Source organism: Malurus melanocephalus, unplaced genomic scaffold (assembly GCF_030028575.1).
Source record: "Malurus melanocephalus ecotype Western Australia unplaced genomic scaffold, MMel_1.1 scaffold_5, whole genome shotgun sequence".
Taxonomy (NCBI): Eukaryota; Metazoa; Chordata; class Aves; order Passeriformes; family Maluridae; genus Malurus; species Malurus melanocephalus.
In genome coordinates, this window is record NW_026623237.1 from 265,453 (window position 1) to 287,136 (window position 21,684).

Consider the following 21,684-nt stretch of genomic DNA (forward strand, 5'->3'; position numbering starts at 1 on the left):
AAGGGAAGAGTATATTCTGTAAGGCTCCTGTAGCAATAAAGATGCTTGCTGTTCATTGTTACCTGTCCCTCAATTGAATTCTTGTTCTATTAAAAACAGGTATGTTTCAGCAACATTAATACATGTTAGTATTACACATGCTCAGGCATGCGGAATGCTGTGGGGCCTCAAAAATCTTTGAAACACAGGAAGGGTATTTTTCTTCTGTCACTGTGCACCTTGATTTCAGCATTCCCACTTTGTCCGTGGTGATTAAGAAGTCATTTRGGACTGCTTAAGTCGATACCTACAGTTTTTATACTGCAGCATGCCATTTTGCAATCTTGCCTGTATTTTGCAGGAAATTGTTTTAAACAAGGGTGTTAATTTGTTAAACTTCCAAACCCAGCTTTTCCCAGTTATTTTATTTCTGAGAGAAATTAATATCAATACACTAGAAATCTGAAGAAATGTCTGGAGAAGCTCTTTTGTGTGTGTTAACATCATTATCAAAGGTCTGACACTGGCCATTTGTAGTGTATTAGTTCCTGATAAACAGTAATGAGGGGGGGKGTTTTTTTTAGTATACAGATATAACACTGTTGTGTTATACTCAGTCTATCAGGGTGATGTCTAATGAAATCAATAAAATTGCCACCTATGATCAGGGTAGGAGTGAGTCAGATGACCACTTAGCGCTCTGTCTCATTGCCTCCAAGACCAGTGTCTGAATCATWTTGGATATTGAGAATATTAGCAAAAGAGTTAGCAAACATTGACTAAGCATCATGCCTGTGAATCCTCCTGTCAATCATTTTATAACTACCATAATTTTTGCTATGCCTTTTCTATATAGAATAGCCACAGCTTTAAGCTATCTTCCATGCCACAGCATACATTTTATTTTTTGTGATATCATTTGAATATTCTAAGGCTGTTTTTCATCCATCCCATTCTTTCCAGATTGTAAAACTAAGAGTTTTATTGACAGCTGTTGGTCAGATGCTGCTCATTTCAGTCATCTACAACAGTCCTGTGTTTGCATTTTATATTTCTGAGGATAGGTGGTTTGTCACRAGTTTGGAAGGATATGATACAGGGCCAATGAGACTTCCATTCCCTTGGGACCCACAATGAGAGATGAATGAAACACACCTGGAGAAATACTGGAAATATTGTCTCTYGTTTGATTTATGGCATGTATGATTATGACATCTTCAGGTTGTCAATGTCCAAATTTTCTTCCTGAGGTATTTTAAAGTACTGACTTTTAAACTGAGCAAGTAAGATGAGTAGTGCAGTGAAATTATCTAGTATATGTTCATTCTGGATTTTTTGCTGCTCATGATGTGCAGTCAACTAATGTGTATTTCTGTGAAACATATTGCAGCCTAGTTCTTTATGATCTGAACATTCTCCCCTAATTTCAGTATCAGCATGTTCCATAGCTGACAGTATAGCCTCCTTTACCTCCAGAAAACATGCATAATCCAGACTGGAATAACACCACAAAACTTGCTTATTTTGGCAGTAATTTTGTTTGCTTATATGATTAAATAGCAGTATTTATGATCCCATTCCCAAGTGGGGGTGCATTACTTTTTTTTAATATCCCTTTGTAATAATAGTTTAAAAATAAATGGCAAATTCTAATGATGTCAGTAATCATGCTAATTTACAATAGCTGAGAGCCCAGTTTAGTAGCTGCTTTTTTTTTTTTTTTTTTTTTTTTTTTTTTTTTTTTTTTTTTTTTTTTTTTTTTTTTTTAATTTTATCATACCGTTGGCTTTGAGCTAGGTTCCTGTTTGAAATTTTCCCCTGCAGTGTTGCAGATATTATCTCTTTCCAGAGGAAACATCTCAAGTGCCTTCAGTATCATGTTCATGTAACTAGGCCAGGCACAGGAACAGGGCATCACTTCACTGTTTCCAGTGGTGAGCAGAAGAGATCATTCTTACCTCTGGTGCTGGAGCTTTTGCTATCAGATCTTTTTTAAATAGTGTTTTGTTCTTGCAATAGAATATTTATATTAAAAGTTGTCAAAATGCAAGTCTTAGGATAAATTCAGAGGTAAATGCAGATGTATTATACTATTATGGCCACTTAAAGRTTTTCTTTTCTCCCTTTGCTTTTGAAGCACAAGCTTGTGATATCATGATTATCTCAATTTACCTAAAGAAACCTAATGATTAATTTATTTTTTAACTTGCAACTTCTTTAGATAGCACCTGTGAATTATAACCATGAGTCTAAAGAGAAAAGAGTTTAGGATGAATTAGTTAAGAAAGTTGAGGTACAACAAGTAAGATGTGGGGAAAAAAATTGGGGAATAGTCTAAACCAAAGGATAGCACCATTACTGTAGTTCCTGCCTCTGTGCCTTTTGTGAGTTGCTGTCAGAGTTSTGCAATTAGAAAGTAGAAGTTAGTTTAGAGTAATTATGCAGATCAGTATGTAGAACCTCTGGGTTTCAACCTCTGCCTAAAATGTGTGGTGTTTCAGAGCCCTGTATTATAACAATGTTGCATGTGGCARTGCTTCCCTCAGTGAATGCCATCCCTGTTTTTGTGGGACAGTTTGTGTTTGGTGGAACTGTGTAATGGTCCYTGTGCTTTCTGTGTGCGTAGCAACAGGGTGGATGAAAGATGCCCAAACAGCTTGGGGGCTTGTAGTGACGCTGCATAACTACAGGACTCAGGGGGCAAAATTAATCTGCTCTTTGTGATGCATCCAGTGGAAATACTGTAATCTAAATGAGCAATTCAAGGTTTTCCTTGGCGAGTCTATTGGTGTAATTGAATAGTGCTTACGCTTGAATTGCTGATAACATGTAAGTAGAAAAGGCAAAGAGTGGTGAGGGAAACTCATATGATCCCTGAGGTGTAAAAGAAAAGGAATTTGGAAAGTCAGATGAGGAACATTTCAAAACCCATCTTCATTTTCTGTAACGCTGGTTAGAGGAAGGGAGTTTCCATCCATCCTAAGGGCTTGTTTGGGTAAGCATGGGCTATTTTTTAAGGATTAAGAGGATTTAGGTGCTTGGAATTTGTTTTGTTACACATTGTTTTGATTAAATGAAAACATTTGGACTTGATTAAATTAGTTTATCTGGAGCTGTTCAAGGTTGTTTGAGTATTGAAAACAAATTAGATTATGTAATTACATGAATAAACTGTATTTATCGGTGGTTTCCTAGCTGCTTGGTTGATGATTTCATGCCCTGTAGTAGTGTTTCCAACCCATAGCTGTGGCAGCTTTATTGGAATTCATCTCCTTTTTTTCTATGCATTGAGCCTTTTAGAGACTCCCTGTAGGAGAGTCTTGGTGCACCTTCTCTGCTTGGCTCATTTTGAGCAGTGACGCCCACCAAGCTGTGCCAGACTGGGAAGAGTTAAGGTTTTTGGATGCCAGAGGAATAAAAGCTTGCTAYTACCAATTAAATGCCCAAGAATGGGAAGAATACTTTAAAAGTTTGTATTTTCTTAAACCTGTCTCTACATTTCYACAGGATGTGTGTTCATTTATAGTAAAGCATAATTAAGCTTGTTCAATCAAATGTTGACTGTACCTTAAGAGACCATTGAGAAATTTAGCTTACAGCAGACTTTAGTGAGGAATTTGTTGTCTTTCTCAGATCCATTAATACTTTCTTTGCTCTTTTTGAGCATAATACCCRCATGTAAACTGAAATTTCTTCTCATCTTATGCAGACATATCTTCACATTTTTATCAAGGTCTGAGCTAGAGGGTTTCACTCCATAATGGTTATTTTTATTTCTTCTRTTTTTTCTTTCCAGAGGAAATGGTAACAGCCCAGTGAGAATCAGGCTCCAGTGCACCCTTTGTCTGAATGCCAATTGAGAAGTTATATGCAAACCCAGCATCTTCAAATGGTCTCTCCCAAAAACATGGGTCTGTTTTTGTTGGGAATGTCCCCTATGCTTCTGGCAGTGTTCTGCCATTCTGTTTAAGTTTTTTGCCTCAATAAAAAAACAAAACMAAGCAAAAAACTTACATGACAATTGGAGCTGTTTAAACATACCCTGGCTTTATATCCTGTTTCTATCTTAAGTGGTCCTTTCCCAGGGCTCTTTAGTCTTTGTTAGACTGAGGTTCCCAGAGTTGTATCTAGGAAAAGCAGTGTTTGCTTCCTCTGCCTTTTTGAAGGCTTATGCTCCTCCAGCTCACTTTTCTCAAATGAGCTGTGTGTAATTCCAGTTCTGGTGAAGTTGTGTGCCTGTGATTTCCAGCACCAGTGTCATAATCAAATGCAGCCCCTTCACCTGGCCATAAACCACCTGAAGAAATAATGCAACGAGGATCTGGGCTGCTTACCCCTATTTAAAATAATCAGGAACGTTATTTTACTGTGGTGTGTGATTATTTTCTTTATTTTTTATTTGGTGTTTTGTTTTGAGGGGATTTTTTAAATTTCTCATAATATTTGCCATTTGAGTTTGTCAAGTTTTCACTTTAGCCTGAAGATTGCATCCTATTTTTTTTCTACATGGCTGAGTTTAATTTACAATTGTATATTTCAGAATTTTTTTTTACAGAATTTTACATGCTCAGAATAGATTTCATGTATTCTCACTTAAACTGCATTCCTCATACATGAGGCCAGAGATGTAAATAATCATCAGTCAACAGAGTGATTTGCACCATGTGATAATGTGGAAAGCTTGGAAATTTTATTTCCTGTTAGGTTTAAATACTAAGGCATTAAAAATTCCTCATTATTTTCCTCATACTAGACCTTTTTAATGTCATTTGTTTGCACTTATTTGCACAAGTTATTTATGTGGTTATCCAAAGCAAACAGGTGTGAGAAGGAACATGAACCAACTCTTTACTGCTGGCATCTTTGTTCCCAGTATTTTTAGCATGAACTTTTTGCTCAGAAACAGAGCTTTTCATGTGCCCATTCATTCATTATCCATCAGATTCCTGCAGGAGAGGAACGTGAAGAGTGCCTGGTGGTGCAGAGATACCCAAGCAGCTTGGCCTTCTAAATGCCAACTGCTTTAGCAGTACAGTAAGCACAACAGGAACAGCAGCACAGAATTTTGATGGAAATACTGGGTATATTTATATTGTTTAAAAGGTGGATTTTGCATGTTACCATGTTGCCTCAATCCTGGAAAGAGGGGGAGGAAAATCTGTAGGATAGACCCCATGCACTTAAGGAATTCCATAGTGAAACCATTTTTGTTTGCCTTCATTGCTCTTCATTGCGTCCTACTTTCAAACACCAAACCGCTCTTCAGACTTTATGCTGTTTTATGCCGTTCCATATGTGATGTTACTTTGCAGGAAAATCACCTTAGTGTTCACCYGGCTCAGGCACATCTTTAAAAGTACTGAAATTGTTTGTATGTTGTCTCCATTACAGTGAAGCTGCTTGTTTGTGGCTGCTCAGGAAGAAATGGTAGCAGAGAGAAAGAAATGTCTGTCATACTTTAGTTCCTGCTGCGGTCAGCCCTCCTTCATTTTGCCCTCAAGTAACAGCAGTTCTGTAAGGATGTCTTTTGTACACTCAGATGAAGCCCAGCAAGGGTTGGGACCCMAAAAAGTAAGGTTTGTGCTGCCATGGGTAGCCTTCCAGGGTCAACTAGGACTGTCAGTAMAGTGCTACAGCTTGAAGTACTTTCAGTCAGTTTATATTAAATGAAAATATAAGATAAGAAAAATATGAAATATACTTTTGCAGAACACAGTAAAAAGCCAAKTCTGGCAGTTTGCTTGTGCATGGAYCTATCCAGCAACCAGGCATTGACGTTTCAGACCCTGTCCATGCAGTGTGAGGGTGCTCTGTGATGAGCTGGGCCGAGTGTGCTGTTTCTTGAGCATTTTTCCTGGGCCAAGGGAATTATGCAGGTTTGGAACTCCTTGGGCTGCTGAGTGTCTTACTTTGTCTTCTTGCAGAWCCGAACACACAGGATCCTTTTCCAATGCTGGGCTTCTATGGTATTCATGATAGTAATAGCCTGTGGTTGTCCAGAGGTTACTGGACAGAGGTTATTGGAATAATGAGGACTAGGTTCTTAATTACCTTACATTATCTACAGTTTGTCATTTCTATTGTAATTCATTACAGACCAAGCAATACCAATCCACCAAAATGCCATAATTACTGTAGAAGTTTTCATTTTTCAAAGTCAGAATCTTATCTTAAATCTGGCAAATAGATATTGAACACTTTCTCCAATACTATTTGATTTCTGCAAAAATGACCTTTGTTTGTCTTGAGCAAAAACTTACGGGTTTTTTCCTGTTTTCTTCACATCATTTAGTTCTTGAAAAATTTGACAGCTCATTTACATTGTGATTGATTATAAAGTCCCACATTATATTTTYAGAAAATGCTGACCTATGCCTATTACTGCATGTATCTCTGAGTTGAGAAACACTTTTCATGTTTCATCTGATAATTTATATTGCTGTAAATGTGCAAGTGCTAGCTGGCACAGAAATAATTACCTTTATCTTTATATTGGAGTTACAAGATTTTAATACCTTGSAGTTTGTCTGTGAAATAATTTCAGTAGAATCTCTTGGTATTTTTATGATCTTTATGGGTGGATACATATTTGTTTTTTTTATCTGAGAAATAAAATCTAGATGCTCTGCAAGAAATCGTTTTCTAGAGAACAGCCAAGGCTTAAAGTGGAAATGGAAAATTTGTCCCCAGTACTTTCTATTCCTTGGTGAGTTTTTTTCCCAGACTTCCAGGGAAATGTAAGTGCTCCAAGGTTTTTGGAAACACGCGGCTGACAAATAAGAGTATCTGTACTTAAGTGTGAACAAGAGGTATTGCCAGGCACTGTACTAATTTAGTGTCTTGCTCTATAGTGCAATGGAATAAAATAGCTGGGATATCTAAGGGAAGAATGTACTTTCTGTGTTTGTCATGGAGAGAAGATGAGAATGAGGCAGAGGTCAGAGATCACAAGGAGGGAAGTGGCTCCCCACAAGGCAATTAAATGTGCATGTCAGATGGATGCTCGTTCCTCAGATGTCAGAAGGAAGAATGAAGCACCCCAGCCCCGTTCCTTTTCTCTTCAACTTGTGTGTGATATGTGGCTCGATAATACTTAATCTAAAGTCATTAACACATTTTTTTATTTTTGTTTTCATTTCAGTTATTTGCCACCTTCCATGTATGAATGGAGGCCAGTGTAGTTCTAGAGATAAATGCCAGTGCCCTCCTAATTACACTGGTAAACTTTGTCAGATTCCCGTGCAGACTGCCAGTTCTCAAAAACTCTACCATCACCAGCAACAGGTGAACAAGGCTGTAGGATCACAAGTTATCCACTCTACTCACACTTTACCACTGACAATGTCTGGACAGCAAGGTGTAAAAGGTAACTTCTTTCTTGATATTTTAAACTCGTTGATTTTACCAAATTATTTTGGGTATTCAACCARTAACAATAGTGCTGCATCTACATGTGCCCAATATTGACACCACAACTTGCATCATGAGCTCACCTGAATGTCTGGAACATATTTTGCTCAAYGACTGAAATAATAAGAAATAACAGTGTTATTGAAGAGTTTATTGGCTTTGCTTTATGGTGGAGTTTAATACAGATTGCAGAGTCAAGGGGTAATGCAGTGGGTTTCTTCCAGAAGCATAAACCTGTTCAAAAACATAAAAGTGTATATATATATATATATATATATATATATATACACAAACATATATATAGAGAGTTTTCCTATTGCTAATGCGATGAAGAAGAGGATAAGAAATTTTGCCTAGTCAAAGAAAGCCAATTCAGCTTCAGATTTATATCACCTAATACTTTTGTTGTGAGGTGAAAATCTCTGATGATTTTAAAGAAAAGTGTTGATTTTCTTATGTGTTCTATGACCCTAGAAAGGATTTCATCTGGGTGAGACCTTGCTCATTTGGAGAGACCCCTGCAACTCAGAATCACAACATATGACTTCATGTGAATTTTGTTTGCTTATTTGAATTGTCAGATTTATTTTTGATAGAAGGTAATTTTGCAATTACCTCTCCAAGATTGGTATCCCTGAATAAAAAGAAAATATATAGGGAAAGATGTGAGGAGGCTCAGTTGCTGTCAACTAGCTTCTGAATAACTTTGCTAAACGGGCAAACTATTTATATATCTGTGATAAATACAATCTAAGGAAATAATTCTGTATTCAGAAAGGGCCATAGGTGTGAAGGAACTGTGGGCAGTATAGTGAAAATGTATTTTATAAATACTTTGAGTATCTCATCCATCTGAGCAAGAGAATATAATTACCTGAACATWTAGTGGAGTAGCAATTTATTTCTGTGCCTGTGTAATTTCAGATGAAATAATTTTAGACAATATGGTGGACCAAAATCCCAAATTTTTTCTAGTTATTCTTCAGATTTAGAGTTCTTCTCTTAAAATGCACAATCGGTTTCTCATTGCTAAAGAGTCTGACCTTTTGAATTTTTTTTCCTGACCTTCAAATTCTCATAGGAATCATTAGCAGTCACAATGCCTTTTCTTCTCTTTCCTTGTCCAAATGAGGATGTTGGATTGTTGAGAGATGAATATTTCATTTCTTTAAAGGAAAGAGTAAAACAATTCATCCTGAAATGGCTGGCAGAAATAAAAATGAGCACATCTAGGCAGTGATCCAAGACCTGGAGAGGATTGTGATAATACTTCATGGGAGAACCCAGCCTAAATTTGATGTTTCCAGCATCTGAGTATCTTTGGATGGATAGAGACACTAGAGCAGAGCAATTCAGTGATTTCTTTTGAAGACTAATATATTTTTTAGATTTAGCAGCTAGAGAAACTAGTTGAAGGGATCCCTCTTCATGCATAAAAATGTTGGGATGAGTTTTGTTCTTTTTACAGACAGACTATGCGGTGTTKTCTTTCCCAGCAAACCCAGTCTAATAGCCTGGGGAGGACCTTACTGCTCCTGCTTGTCACAATGAATCTTTCCCCTGTGGGTTTACCTCTAACAGACCTCATGCAGCATACATTTTCGTTGTAGATTTTTAGCTACAGGCAAGATCTTGGCCCAGCAGCCATATTTTGCTGACTTTCTACCATCTTATTYTTGATGTTTCTCTCTGAAGGTGCTAAATTTTTCATAAATGAAACAGTGCAGTCAGAGTTAAAAGTAAGTCTGTTTCTTTAAGGAATTCCTAGATGAGGCCAATTAATACTGATAATGTGTCTAGAGAAATGAAAATCATGTCAAAAACCAAAAGCACTTTCTCCAAAACAGTGTAATTTTAAAGTAGCTCAAATACATGAAATCTGCTTCTTAGAGAATGGAGCTGAAAATGCCCGTTCCAAAGTACAGTTCAACTTCCTGGAGACAAGGAGACAGTCCAGAAGACTCAACAATGCAGTGTGCAGTACAGAGAAAGCTGTGTTAAATGATACTTGTTGGTTCTTGATGTTTGGAAGGGGTGTTACCTCTAATGGATTGTCTGACCTCAAGGAGCCTGTGCAGAACTCAGCAACGAGAGGGGCCCAGCCAGATGCAGGAAATGCTCAATTAGTAACAAAGCTTACAAACTTTATAACTTGTTACACACCTCTCCTTCCTCCTTCCCACCCCAATTATAATTTGAGTTATGTCTTTAAAGGGCATTTGTATTCCAGTGAAAAGAGCCTTAAGGGTCACAAGCAGTTCTGTGCAGATTGCATTGACTGGAGGGTCTCAGCCTACATACCCAGACTTAAAACTACAACCATATTTTAAAACTGAAGTGTCTGAAAATCACTTCCTCCCTCTTTATCTGCCAAACCCTGAATTTAAAGTTCAACAAAGGGAGTGGTGATTTTAGATGGCTGAGATGCTGGCAACTCTTGCAGGGGCAAACCTGGGACTTGGCAGGTATATAAAGGTGCAGGAATGAAATCTGAAGCTTTTTCTSTGTTCCAGAGAAAGATGATGGATCTGAAAAAGAAAATAAAGCTTACTATATATCCAAAAATAACCCAGGAGAGTTTGAATTCTGGAACTTTGAATGGGATTCTTATTACACAGTATGACCACAAATATTAATRTCATACCAGCCAATTTGGACATCCATGTTTATGTAGCAGTCTTTACAATCCTATAATGTTGTTCTTTCCTACATGAAGATTTTTCATTTTCTTSTTTGTTAATGAGACTCTGTTCTTTAAGCCTTCCCTTTAACCCCCAAATTTGGGCTTCATTTGTATTTCAGTCACTTTAAGGCACTCTGTAAAAATTCTTATGTACAAAAAGAAATGTCTTAGCAGTGCCTAAGATATCTTTTTCACATAGTTTATTATCATTTTTTCTTATGTGTTTTTCCTTCAATTATTTTAGTGAAGTTCCCTCCTAACATAGTGAATATCCATGTGAAACATCCCCCTGAAGCCTCAGTTCAGATCCATCAAGTGTCAAGGATTGACAGCACATCAACAGGACAAAAAGCGAAAGTACCTCAACCAGTACATCCACAGGTCTCTTACCAAGGTCTTCCATATCAGAAGACCCAGAAAGGACATACAACTTACACAAATCAACAACCCATTCCTCATATGTTTCCTGTTTCAGTTAAAACTCAGCTTGGGCGCTGCTTTCAGGAGACTGTTGGGACACAGGTAAGAAATGTTTGCTAAGGCTCGTGAGACAGCTTGCTTTAAAAATATATTTTTAAAGAATGAAAAAAAAGAATCCAACAATTGGTGGGAAAGGACATATTTGACATTCTTTTCTGCAAGAAAATTATTTTGAGAATGTAAAATTTTTACAAAATAACATTTTTCTGAACCTCTTTCTCCTTCAAGCTAATGTCTTTATTTTCTATGGACTTGGGTCCCTGACAGTTTTATTTCAATTATTTTAGCCATAACTTTTTCTTTTTCTCCTGGAAATTCCTATTCAACAACTTTGTATGTTTTATAGTATTGTAGGCTAATGTTTTGGATCTGTTGAAATGTGACCTTTGAATGTGGTAGAAAAATCATGGAAGCCAACTGATTGTTCGCTACAACATTAAAACTTTGATTCATACTAAAAATAGTATGTTCACCATGTTTTACATATGACTTTTTTCCATCATGTTTTACATATAACTATTCAAAATTATGTATCGTCTTTCAATCCAGAAAGCATTTTAATAGCAACAGACCTTTTGTATTTGCATATATATTTGAATATATCCATACATGATAAGCATATGTGAAGAGATTGTTAAAAAGACTATAAAATCCTGTGATTTATTCCTTATTACCTTTCTGAAATTTAATTTTTCAGAGCAAATGTCYTTAAGATGAATTCATGCCTCAGACTGAGATATTGTCTGAGGTTTCAGTAAAAATCACTGGTTTTGGAGGGTCATGTTAAAGAATGAGTATGTTGTTTTTCAGGCTAAAAGATACTTAATGGCTATCACTTAAGAGTTGAATTTTAAATTTATCACACAGGCCACTCTGCTTTTGGTCCTTCCAGTAAAATTCACCCAAAGTTAGCCAATTTTCAAGCACCTAAAATTGTATCTATTTCCAGTATATTTCACAAATGTTTGTTAGATTTTTGGCAGCAAAATTATCCAAAGATTTCACCGTTACAGAACATGATCTGCCTTCCCTTCAAAGGGACATCACTCCATCACTCATTCCTGAGATGCAGGAGTGGAGCAAAATGCCCTTTACAAGTGTTTCTTCTGGCTGTTTTTTCAGCTGTCAGTGCAAACAGTGAAATTTTCAAAGGCTCTTAAATAGTGTGCAACCCCTGCTTTTCTCAAAAAAAAAAAAAAAAAAAAAAAAAAAAGAAGATCCCACTCCCCACTCACAGATGGGCAAGGAGCTTTGGAAAGGAGCAGAGAGAGCAGAACAGAAGCAGGGTGAAGGTGACATAGTTGACAGATCCTAAGGTGCTGAACTCCTCCCTGTTGTGGGAGTTAAACTTGCAATCGAAGCTCCTTAGTCTCAGTCGTCTGCCATCTCCAAGTAACTGACTTTTTTCTTGTAGAATATTTTTTTCTTTCAGTTGCTGACTTCTCCACAATATTGTTTCATTCCTGCTRGTGATGTAGTTTCAGAAGTCACTACTGTGGAAGTAAAAATCCCAAAACATGCTCATGCTAGGCTATCACATGAGGGTGTTAAAAATAATTCATTCTGAAAAATGCAAGAAGTTAATTTAAACGTCAACACATGCCAAAATTTTTTTAGAAGACCTGAATTAAGTTTGCATATGGAATGCTAAAGGCTAGGGTTCACTATCTGTCAAATTATTGATTTGGAATCTGCAGTGTTAATTTACTCTGTGATTGTCTGTTTCAAAAATAGTAAAACCTTCAATTCTTTTCTTCAACAGGTTTTGAAGCACATGTTCAAATGAAAGTTCATGGATTTTATATAAAAAAGTGAAGCAGGGCCTGTGTCAAACAGCCATTTATTTTTACTTCCTAGAAATAAGCAATATAGGAAGCATGGCATCATAATATGAAATCATAAAAACTTTGAAATAAGTGTGATATTAATAGTGGTTTATTCTTTTTTTTTTAAATTTCTATTTGTACTCATGTATAAAGAAATACAAAATTAGTTCCATGGTCTTAGACTTGGTTGTGGGTTCTCTATTTTTTGTCTCAAACCTTTTATTCTTATTCAGTTTCCTGTGTGTTCTTTCTGCCACATGCACGAGTGCTGTATTTTGAATGACATACCAAGACTTTGTGTCCTATGAATTCCCCTCACATTACAGTGTTTTTTAAACTGAAGTTTACTCATTGCTYCCTGAAAGACAGCAGTGTGCTCCTTTCAAAGGAGGAGAAAAGGGAAAATAAGCTTGCGTTGTGCTCATGTCTGACTTGGAGTCATGCTTAGTCATCARTTTTTACATTTTTTTCAGTATTCCSCTGGAGAAATGTCTTTGCAGTGCTCTCAAGAAAGGGTAATGCCTCCTAGTTTAGAATATGCAAGTTCTCAGTTTTTRTAGATTTCATTGATCAGTGTCAATCTTGAAAAGGGACYTAKTAGGGATTTCAGAGGCCTTCTGTTAYATTAATGGTTAAGTTTAGAATTGAAGTTGTAGAATGGTAGAGCATTTATTTAAGGCCTTACCATAAATATAGATCTCAATCACTCATTCACCTTTCAAATTTGAATCTGAAATGTTATTTTTTTGTGCAGTCAATGGATATTTATTTTTCTGTTAAATGTGGCATGAACTGGGAAAGACAGTTGTGGGGTTTTTTACTCCTTTATAGATCATTCTAAAAGAATTAGTTTTTTTTTTTTTAGAAATGTGTTTCTTTCCTATTTGCTTTGCTATATCTGGGTTTTGGGTTTTTTTTTTTTTTCTGTTAGTTCAGATGAGATACTAAAATGAGCTTTCCCTCTTAGTAGCAATGTGTTGCAATTCTTTCTGGAGTTGATACTGGAKAATTTTGATATCCATACTTGGTTCAACAGTCATCGGTGTTTATACATTTTTTTGCAGGGTGGATTGTGTTTTTGGCTTCAGTAATGTTTTATTAGATATCTTGGGATTCTGAGATGACTCTACTATCTATAGAGCAGATTGATGGAAGGATTGCGTGTGGTCTCTTGTAGACACATCAACTAAGTTGATAAGGGCTTTGCTGAACTTACTCTTGGTSCAGGCTAAAAGCACAAGATTAAAACAGTATCAGAATCTCTTCTGCGGTTTTGTGTGCACGTGTAACTTCTTGCATTCTATGTTTCTCTCCATTCCTTATTCTCCTCTTCTTCTTCCTAAAAATTTCAGATGCTCTTCAATTACAGGTCCTTTGATTTTAGTGCTCTGAGGGKTTTTTTTTCATAATCTTCTGTGGAATATTTTTCATCTCCCAGCACATTCTTCCTTGCCCCACCTTAGTTAAATTCCCTTAACGTAACTCATTCAAAAACAGTAGGATACTCAAATTCCAAGACAGACAGAGTGCATTTTCTGCAGCAAATTTCCAAGGGAGTGCATACTGTTAAGGTTAGCAGCTTGAAGTGAAGCTCAGAGGACATGATGGCACAGAGAGTTGAAGAATCTGATCACACTCTCAGGCCTACAATCCCTTTTCATTAATGACATAGACCTTCATGCAGATCTTTTATTCCCTTAGCTGTCTGCAGTATGGTTAGTGACTGTTACCAGCRGCAGCAATCATGGCAACAGGCTAAAAAGGAGTGCAAGGAAATATGTCAGTCTACCAGCTCAAGAGAGAGAGGGGCTAGAGGAATGRAATTTCCTTGTTTAATAAAAATAGATAAATAAAGGCATGTGTTTGTAAATRCATATATGCATCTGTATATGTGTTGCTTAATTGTGACTGTTTTCTGAGGTGTCCTCAGACTGTGAAATGGAAATACAAGTATAAAAGTAGTATTATTATTTGAATTTTTAAGAAGTGTTACAGGAAGCAAACAGTGTTTTGAATGGTTCTCTTTTSTTCTCAAGTCAATTCACTTTTCCTGGCTGCCTCTCTTTTCTCTGAGTKGAACACTTAGCAATTATTTCTCCTCTGGGAGATGTTAATGGTGGTTGCTCCCAGCTAGCTTACCATGTTACATGATAGCTCAGTGTGATACATCCCATACAGAAGTTGTGGTTCATCTAACTCTTTCCTAGTACCACAAAGATTTTTGTAGAGTATATCATAAGCCAAACAGTTAAGCTACAGGCCAGAAACTTACTGTTGACATAAAGATGTAGGAAACAAACCTTTACCTAAACTTGTACTTTATTATATAGAAAATTATGTAGAGGAAATAGAGACTTGAAGTTGGGAAACAGACATAACRGAAGCAGTAGAACATATATCCCAGTTAAGATGGAGAACAGTAAATTTCTGGAGAGCAATGWATTTTCTGGTTTCTTCAAATGCTGGAGATCAAACGTAGTGTCCTGCAAAATATATACAGTGCGTTATTTCTGAAATTCAAGGAGTTGGTCATCTTAGACCACTGATTCACTAAGTCCTATTTTAAAAGCAAACAAATAAAGAAGATTTTGTTTCTCTTTTTTAATTCCTCCTTCTCAGATAATTTTAATTCTAATAAAAATGTGTGTATTATGACACAGAATATCTTACTCTTTCCCAAAATACTTCTACAGCATCAGTGGTGTACCTGGTAAAGATTTTGTTGGTATTCTGGAGTCCTGTTCATTTTGCATATAATTTCTTTGCATTTAAATCAAGAAGAGAATGCACATGCCTACTGACTGTCAAATTTCATATAAAGATACTTAAACACCACTTTTTTCACCCTTAAGATCACTTTACTAGTTATATTCATGCATTTTCCTATGGCTACTGCATTGCAATATGATCGCTAGCAAAAMGTGTTTTTTTCTCAAAATTGTTTGGATCTCTTCTTTGCTTCAGTGTGAAAATGGAGGTATTTTTTTGCAAAACAGTAAGAAATTGKAGAAGCTGGTATTTTAAATAATTTGTCTAAATCAGGCTCTTTCTGTCTGGATTCACGTGTAATGCTGTTTTCTCCAGCAGATATTTTTGGGTATTAAGTTTACCAAAGGAGACTTCTAGTGGTCTCAGCATCTGTAGTTTAAAAAGAAAATAAAAAATACTTGTTATTGTGTAGAGAGACAGGCACTGACTTTGCTTACCTTCATGAAGGGAACACATACCAAAATGTCCAGAGGGAAAGCTGSTTATGAAGTCCTATCTGCCTATGCTTGTTCCTTCCTCTTCATGTAACTGCTGAGAGGAGYTGGACTGCTCTCTGCAACAATCACKGCAAGAATTTCAGAAATACTRTCTTCTGATTCCCTTTTTGCTGTGGTATTTTAAATTCCAGTCAGTTCCAGGTTGCTGTGTTGGGGTATATGTTTCTTTCCTCTCTTGTCAGTGGTGTGCTGCATGATGCTTTGTGSTTCCCTTGCAAAGAACTTTAAAAAGTGTTGCAGAAAAGATCTCTGCTTGTTATAGCTCTGTAGTTCAAAAGGATGCCTGAATTGGAGTTATTCTGGTATTGTGAAGTGAAATTTGGTGGATTATAGTGATACTTTGGAAAGTCATATTAAAGAAAATCATATTATGATGTCTAGAGCATATATAGCAAACAGTAGAAGCACACTTTGATAGATAAATTATTTTAATTAAGATAAATAACATTAATGGTGAACACTAGGAAAAGCTTTTGAAAATTAAAATGGTTGTCCATTTTTCAGTACAATCAAAAACTCACATATGCGCAAATGGGTTTCAAATGCTGCTAGGTATATCTGGTCAACAGATGTAAGTTAACTGACATCTTAAGTGGGATAAATTTCTGTGGAAATAGTTTATTTAATACTTTTTTCAGTATTGTCTTTTATGGGAAGCATTTGTTTTGATTTGAGCAGCMCACCTCTGACTGCCATCAAACTTAATAGAATACAAAATAAAGCCAAGTTATAGGTGGCAGCTGGAAAAGGCCAGAAATTATCAAYATCATATTATGGTCAAGATTTGGCCTGCAAATCATTAAGCATTTATGTAACTTGATTCAGACAWAGGCATACAGTAGTGCTGATTGGGTACTTAACTTTGAGAAGATACATAAAGATTTAAGGAACGGGGCTTAGATAATTGATGAGTTTTTCAGGATGGGAAATATTCAACAAATGCATCAAAGTTTTTGAAYTAGGAATCAGAACAGAAAAATGTGTTGATAGCCATTAATGCCTAACTTAACGTATTGATACTACTGTATGTAATATGATTGTAGTGTATGGAGTGTGGATGTGACGACAGTAGTAAYATGYCCATTGAAGTTATTCATTCAACTGTRTAAGCATCCCTGTCGAACTTTAGATTTAAGAAAACATTTCCTATAGAGGTAAATTTCAGGTATTTTCTTTTTTTGACAGCTGTGTGAAATAAACTTTCCTATTTATCTTCTTTAGGCAAGGAGAAGTGGTACAATTTTGTGTTTCATACTGGTATTTTTTCTCCTAGAGCACTTTTAAAGCCTCTTTTCTTTAGAATAGACTTAAAAATACCAACTCATAAAATAAAATAACTGTCTGGAATTCCTTGAAGCTCATGGTTTGGCTTCTGAAGTTCTTAAACAAATAGACTGTCAGAAATTGGTGTGGATTCATTTCCAGGATTAATGCTTCATTCACAGTAGTTTCTTTGCAAAATCAATACTCTGAAATATCAGAAGATTAAAGATGTATCAGATACCAAAAACACCAAACATTGTTTTAATTACTCAAATAGAAGAAAGCTGGATAATTTTTACTTGCTTATGAAGAATGTACTACTTAAGCCAAAACAAATTCTTGACCATTTCTTCTAGAAAGTCTGGAAGTATTTAAGTTTCTCTCCTCTGCTTATGAGACAATGCCTGTTAGTAAGCCAGTGCTACATGGGATAACTCTCTTCATTTGTAACAACCTGTCATTCAGCTGGTCAKTAAGCTAATTAAGAATGTCTGTTAATTGTTTCAGTAATATGGTTTATTAAGTTTGAGGTTTCTTACTCTGTTTGTCGTGACTATAGGAAAAAAAAAAAAAGAAGCAACAATCCAAGGTCTGTGCCTGTTGAATAGTTTACAGAAAGGTTAAACAGTGTATCCATTCACTTCTGCTATTGTGGTATGTGAAATGCAGTCTTTTGAGCTGAATCCCAGAGTCATTAGCTATTAGCTCAGGCAAAGCACCTATCAATTTCAATCATAGTTAATCATGTGACACTCCCTTTTTTATGCCTGTATTGTGGTTTTAACTAACAGCTTGTGACAGGGATTTGTAGATGGGTCACGCAGGAGTGGGAGTCCCAGGAAACCTTGTGGTCCCTTGGCCAGAATCCTCTGTGGTTGTCCTGAGAGTAATTGCCAGACTGAGCTCCCTACTGCACTTTACCGGGAGCTGAATAAATTTCCTCTACTGCCTTAGCAGAGGAATTTCAAGGATATAATACTTCTTTTTCCCTGGCATTGGAAAACAGATGAARTGCTGGTGGCAGTATACAACTTCTCATTCCAAGACTGTGGAGATGGGGCAGAGGCTGCAGTCTGGACAGAGTAACAAAGAGATGATGTGGCTTGGGGTGGCTTTTGTGCACCAGCACAGGGTCAGCCAGATTTTCAGTCTTCCAGTGGGAATATTCAGTACTTCCTTCAGTTATATAAAATATTGGCATAGGAGCCCAGGCACGCATGGSGAAAAGTATGTGGGTTCGAAACAATGCTTTCAGTGTCTCTGAGTGCTTTACCCAGGAAGAACTTTGTTTTATAGCAGTACCATGTGTGCATCATAGTGCTGCTACTGCTGAGCCTCTTTCAGCACAGTTGAGCTCTTTTATACCAAACCTTCATGGCTTCTTTGCCTTCTGAACCAGTAAGAGTTATTTCCAAATCATAAGCTTAATGACAGAGATATCATTCATGAAAATCTGGACTCTTTTCTAGAAGCCCTCCGGAATACAGACTAGATTAGTTTAAAATAYTTGTAGATGATGGATAGAAAAATATAAACCTTAGCTTAGGCAATGGCATTATATTCATGCATAGTCTAGCATGCTTGTGTTTAGCTTTCTGCTTTCCTGCTTATTTTAGTCTCATACATTTGCGTTGGAGTTGTGTTGAATGGTGAAACAAACTAAAAAACAGTTACGAATTCCTCCAAGTGACTTTTCCAGTCACTTGTGACTCAGAGACTGAAAAAAAACTGTCTGAAGAACTAATGAGTTCTTCTTGGTCATAGGAAGTTGGTAAGACTTTTGAAGTGGAGAGAAATTACCTATAAAAGTTTTTGTGACCTGTAGAAATAGAACTTCCTTTTATAGATGCTTAAGGTTGCTGAAAGCAGGGAGTATCTTAAAATGTAGCTGGCTAGGGAGCAGCTTGTGCAGAGCCATGAGTGTTTAGAGTATCTGAAACACTTCTAGATGTATCAGAGAAATCAGSGTTTGCTAGCCATAGAAGAGCTCTGTTTCTGCTTGGATTAGGACTTTGCAGAGCAGTCATGTTTTGTGATGCATAACTCCAAAGTTTCAGAGATCTTACGGCAATAGGAGCCCCATGTGGCAGCTGCTTTTCCTTGTTGCCCAGTTTCTGCAATGATCTGGATGTTAACCAAATTGTCATTGATTCTTCAAGCTTTAATTCACCATGGAGGCAGTGGGAGCAGCAGCTTTAAACATTGCCAGTTTTTACTGACAGGACTGCAGACCACAGTTGCCAGATGACTCAGACTTTGGCATCCTTATTTTTGCTCATGATTTTTATATGGAAATTTGAAAAAGTTATGACCACAGAGATCGTGATTTTCAGTGGAGTGCAAATGCTATAGCACCACACCTAAACTATAAGCGGGCTTAAGTCCATCTTCCTCCTCCCCCACTCCTTTCTTCTTTTCCTTCTTTTTTAGCTTTTAAATGACACCTTTTCTATTTTGGGTGAAAAGGGAAAAGAAAGGGGGGCCAGTTCATGATGGCATGTTGGCTCTYGTGGTAGTGGAATCTTCCCTTGACACATGTGAGCTCCTGGGATGTGTCCTTGAGGTTTTGACCTTGAAGAGAAGCACTGGGTGTTAGGTAATGTGCCCAAATGCTCCATTTCTGAGATCATAAGGGGAGGTGCAACATCAGCCTTGATTCCTCCCATTTCTTTTCATAGAGAGGAAAGTTGTAAAGCCAAGGTACAGTGTGGGTAGAAGAGCTGAGTGAAAATGCTTTGGCTGATTCTTGATAATAGCCAGTGTACGACTTTAGTAAGTGGCTTCTCTGTCTTTGAAGAAGATCTAGAAAAGGGGTTGATCATCTGTAACTATAAAGCAAAACTTGGTAACTGTGGTTATAAAGTAAAATAGTCCTTCCTGGAGCATGCCTGTCTGGAATTCAGGTTGAKAAATTCAGCTTTATGTAAAGATGTAACACGAACTCTCTAAAGTTTTAGGGTAGCTACTCTCCAGTTGAAAGATTTTTTTTTTTATTTTTTTTTTTTAGCTTCTGGGAACTGCAGCACAATCTGTGTATCATCTAGCTAGTTGAAAGAGCTAATTTCAGTTCTGAGAACAGCTGAGCTGCTAAGGCAAAGGAAGTTGTGCAGAATTCCCTGTTTATGCATCTTGATGGTATTACTGAAGTATCAGGCTGGGTGTTGCTTATGGAAGCAGAACTCAGCTGACTCTGATCTAACTGATCAGGAATGGTCAGCCTTGTACCAATCCTACAGTGCCTAAGCCAGAGGAGTGCAAGACAGCTGAAAGGAATGCATTCACCTAGTGTAAGCCTGGGCCTGCATCCGAAAGGTGGGACTTGCTGAGACACTTCACTGCTTTAACACAGCCAAACACCACCAGGGCAAGGACTGTTTCTCATCCCTTGCAACACAGGAAAATTTGTCACCAGACCCACTCCAGACAGTAATGTGAGAATRGACTCCTAAAGTTGCACAATACTTGAGCAGTCTGTTTGAAGCTGTTTGGCCACTCTGTTCTTTTTTGTCTACATGTGTCACACAAAWATGAGGCTCAAAGCACAAGTGGTGCTAACCTGTGTATGGGTGGTGAGCAGAGGTTTACCATAGCTATGTCAARTTGTCCTGGTGCTCAAAACTTGGATATGTGGCTGGCTGTCAACTGAGATGAAGAATGCTTCAGACTTCTCACACATCCCTTGACACAGGTCTAAGCTTCACGTGCTGCAACTGCTGAGCTGCTGCAGGTTGTACATTTCAGTCTGAGTTTAAATAGCGAACTGGTGCTGCTTTTTACTTGTTGACATATTTCAGGAAGTGGCTGGGGAGTGTCTGTGAAAAAGGGACAGAGAAAATGTCTGGGAGGATGCCTTGCTGGCCCTCCTCATGCAGAGGGGACCCTCTGATGAAGCAGAACCCTTGTGGGGTAGCGTGCTGTCCTGTTAGAAGTCACACTGCAAAGCTACACAGGGCACCTCTGCTTTAGAAATATCATTGGCTCATGTGGGACAGTATGATTAARAGCATATTGGAAAAATTTTGTGCAAATTGGAGGAAGCTGTCAGTGCCTGTGCATTGAGCATGCATCTGTGCTGCAGAGTGACTGGGTTACCAGTGAGGGGAAAGCAACCACAAGGCCCCAGCCTGTGGCACAGGGTGRGCCAGCTATCTTGAGCTGAAAGCTATGAGGCAGTGAACACTTRGGTCAGAGGTTTATACACTGTCAGAAAGCAGAGCTAGTTTAGGGAAAGTCTATTCACACCACATGGAGGATTCACACTTCAGCACATTAGAATTGTTTGCTTCAGTGCCTATTTATATCAGATTTGCTTTGAAGGTGTTACTAATTGCAGCTGTTGTGAACTTCTCCTGTGCCTTGTGTGTTCCATTCTATGCCTGATTGGCAAGTTTAGCTGTTTGGAGGCTTTCTTTAATGTCTGCATTTCAAATACATTCAAGATTTCTTTACCATGCAAAATGGAAGAAAATTACAAAAGTCAGAACATAACTAGTATATTATAAGCTTCCAGATATTAATATTTTTATTATTATAAAGCATAATAAGTGTGTTATTGATTGGGGGGAAATGAAAATTGACCTCAGAAATTATAAGGTGTTTGAGATAATTTATATAGCTTTTGAAAAAGTAGACAAACATGTTTTTATGATGAAAAAGATAGCTGTCAGAAATATACTCACTCATTCCTATGACATACTCTCTTCTTCTGGATTTTTCTCTTTCTTTTCAAGCTGACACAGGGGAAGATAATAATATCACTTAATTTAGTATGCCTGTC

General features: G+C 37.2%; 1 protein-coding gene across 8 annotated transcripts in view; it reads left to right on the plus strand.

Moving 5' to 3' along the window:
* LTBP1 (latent transforming growth factor beta binding protein 1) overlaps nt 1–21,684 on the plus strand; it is a 191,281-nt gene that overhangs the window by 78,658 nt on the left and 90,939 nt on the right. For 7 of the 8 annotated variants that reach the window (XM_057369961.1, XM_057369977.1, XM_057369970.1 and 4 more), the window contains 2 exons: nt 7,121–7,345; nt 10,317–10,594. In XM_057369961.1, coding sequence (XP_057225944.1) covers nt 7,121–7,345; nt 10,317–10,594 — 503 coding nt within the window. The remainder of the gene's footprint in view (nt 1–7,120; nt 7,346–10,316; nt 10,595–21,684) is intronic. The other variant, XM_057369994.1, reaches the window with a different exon arrangement.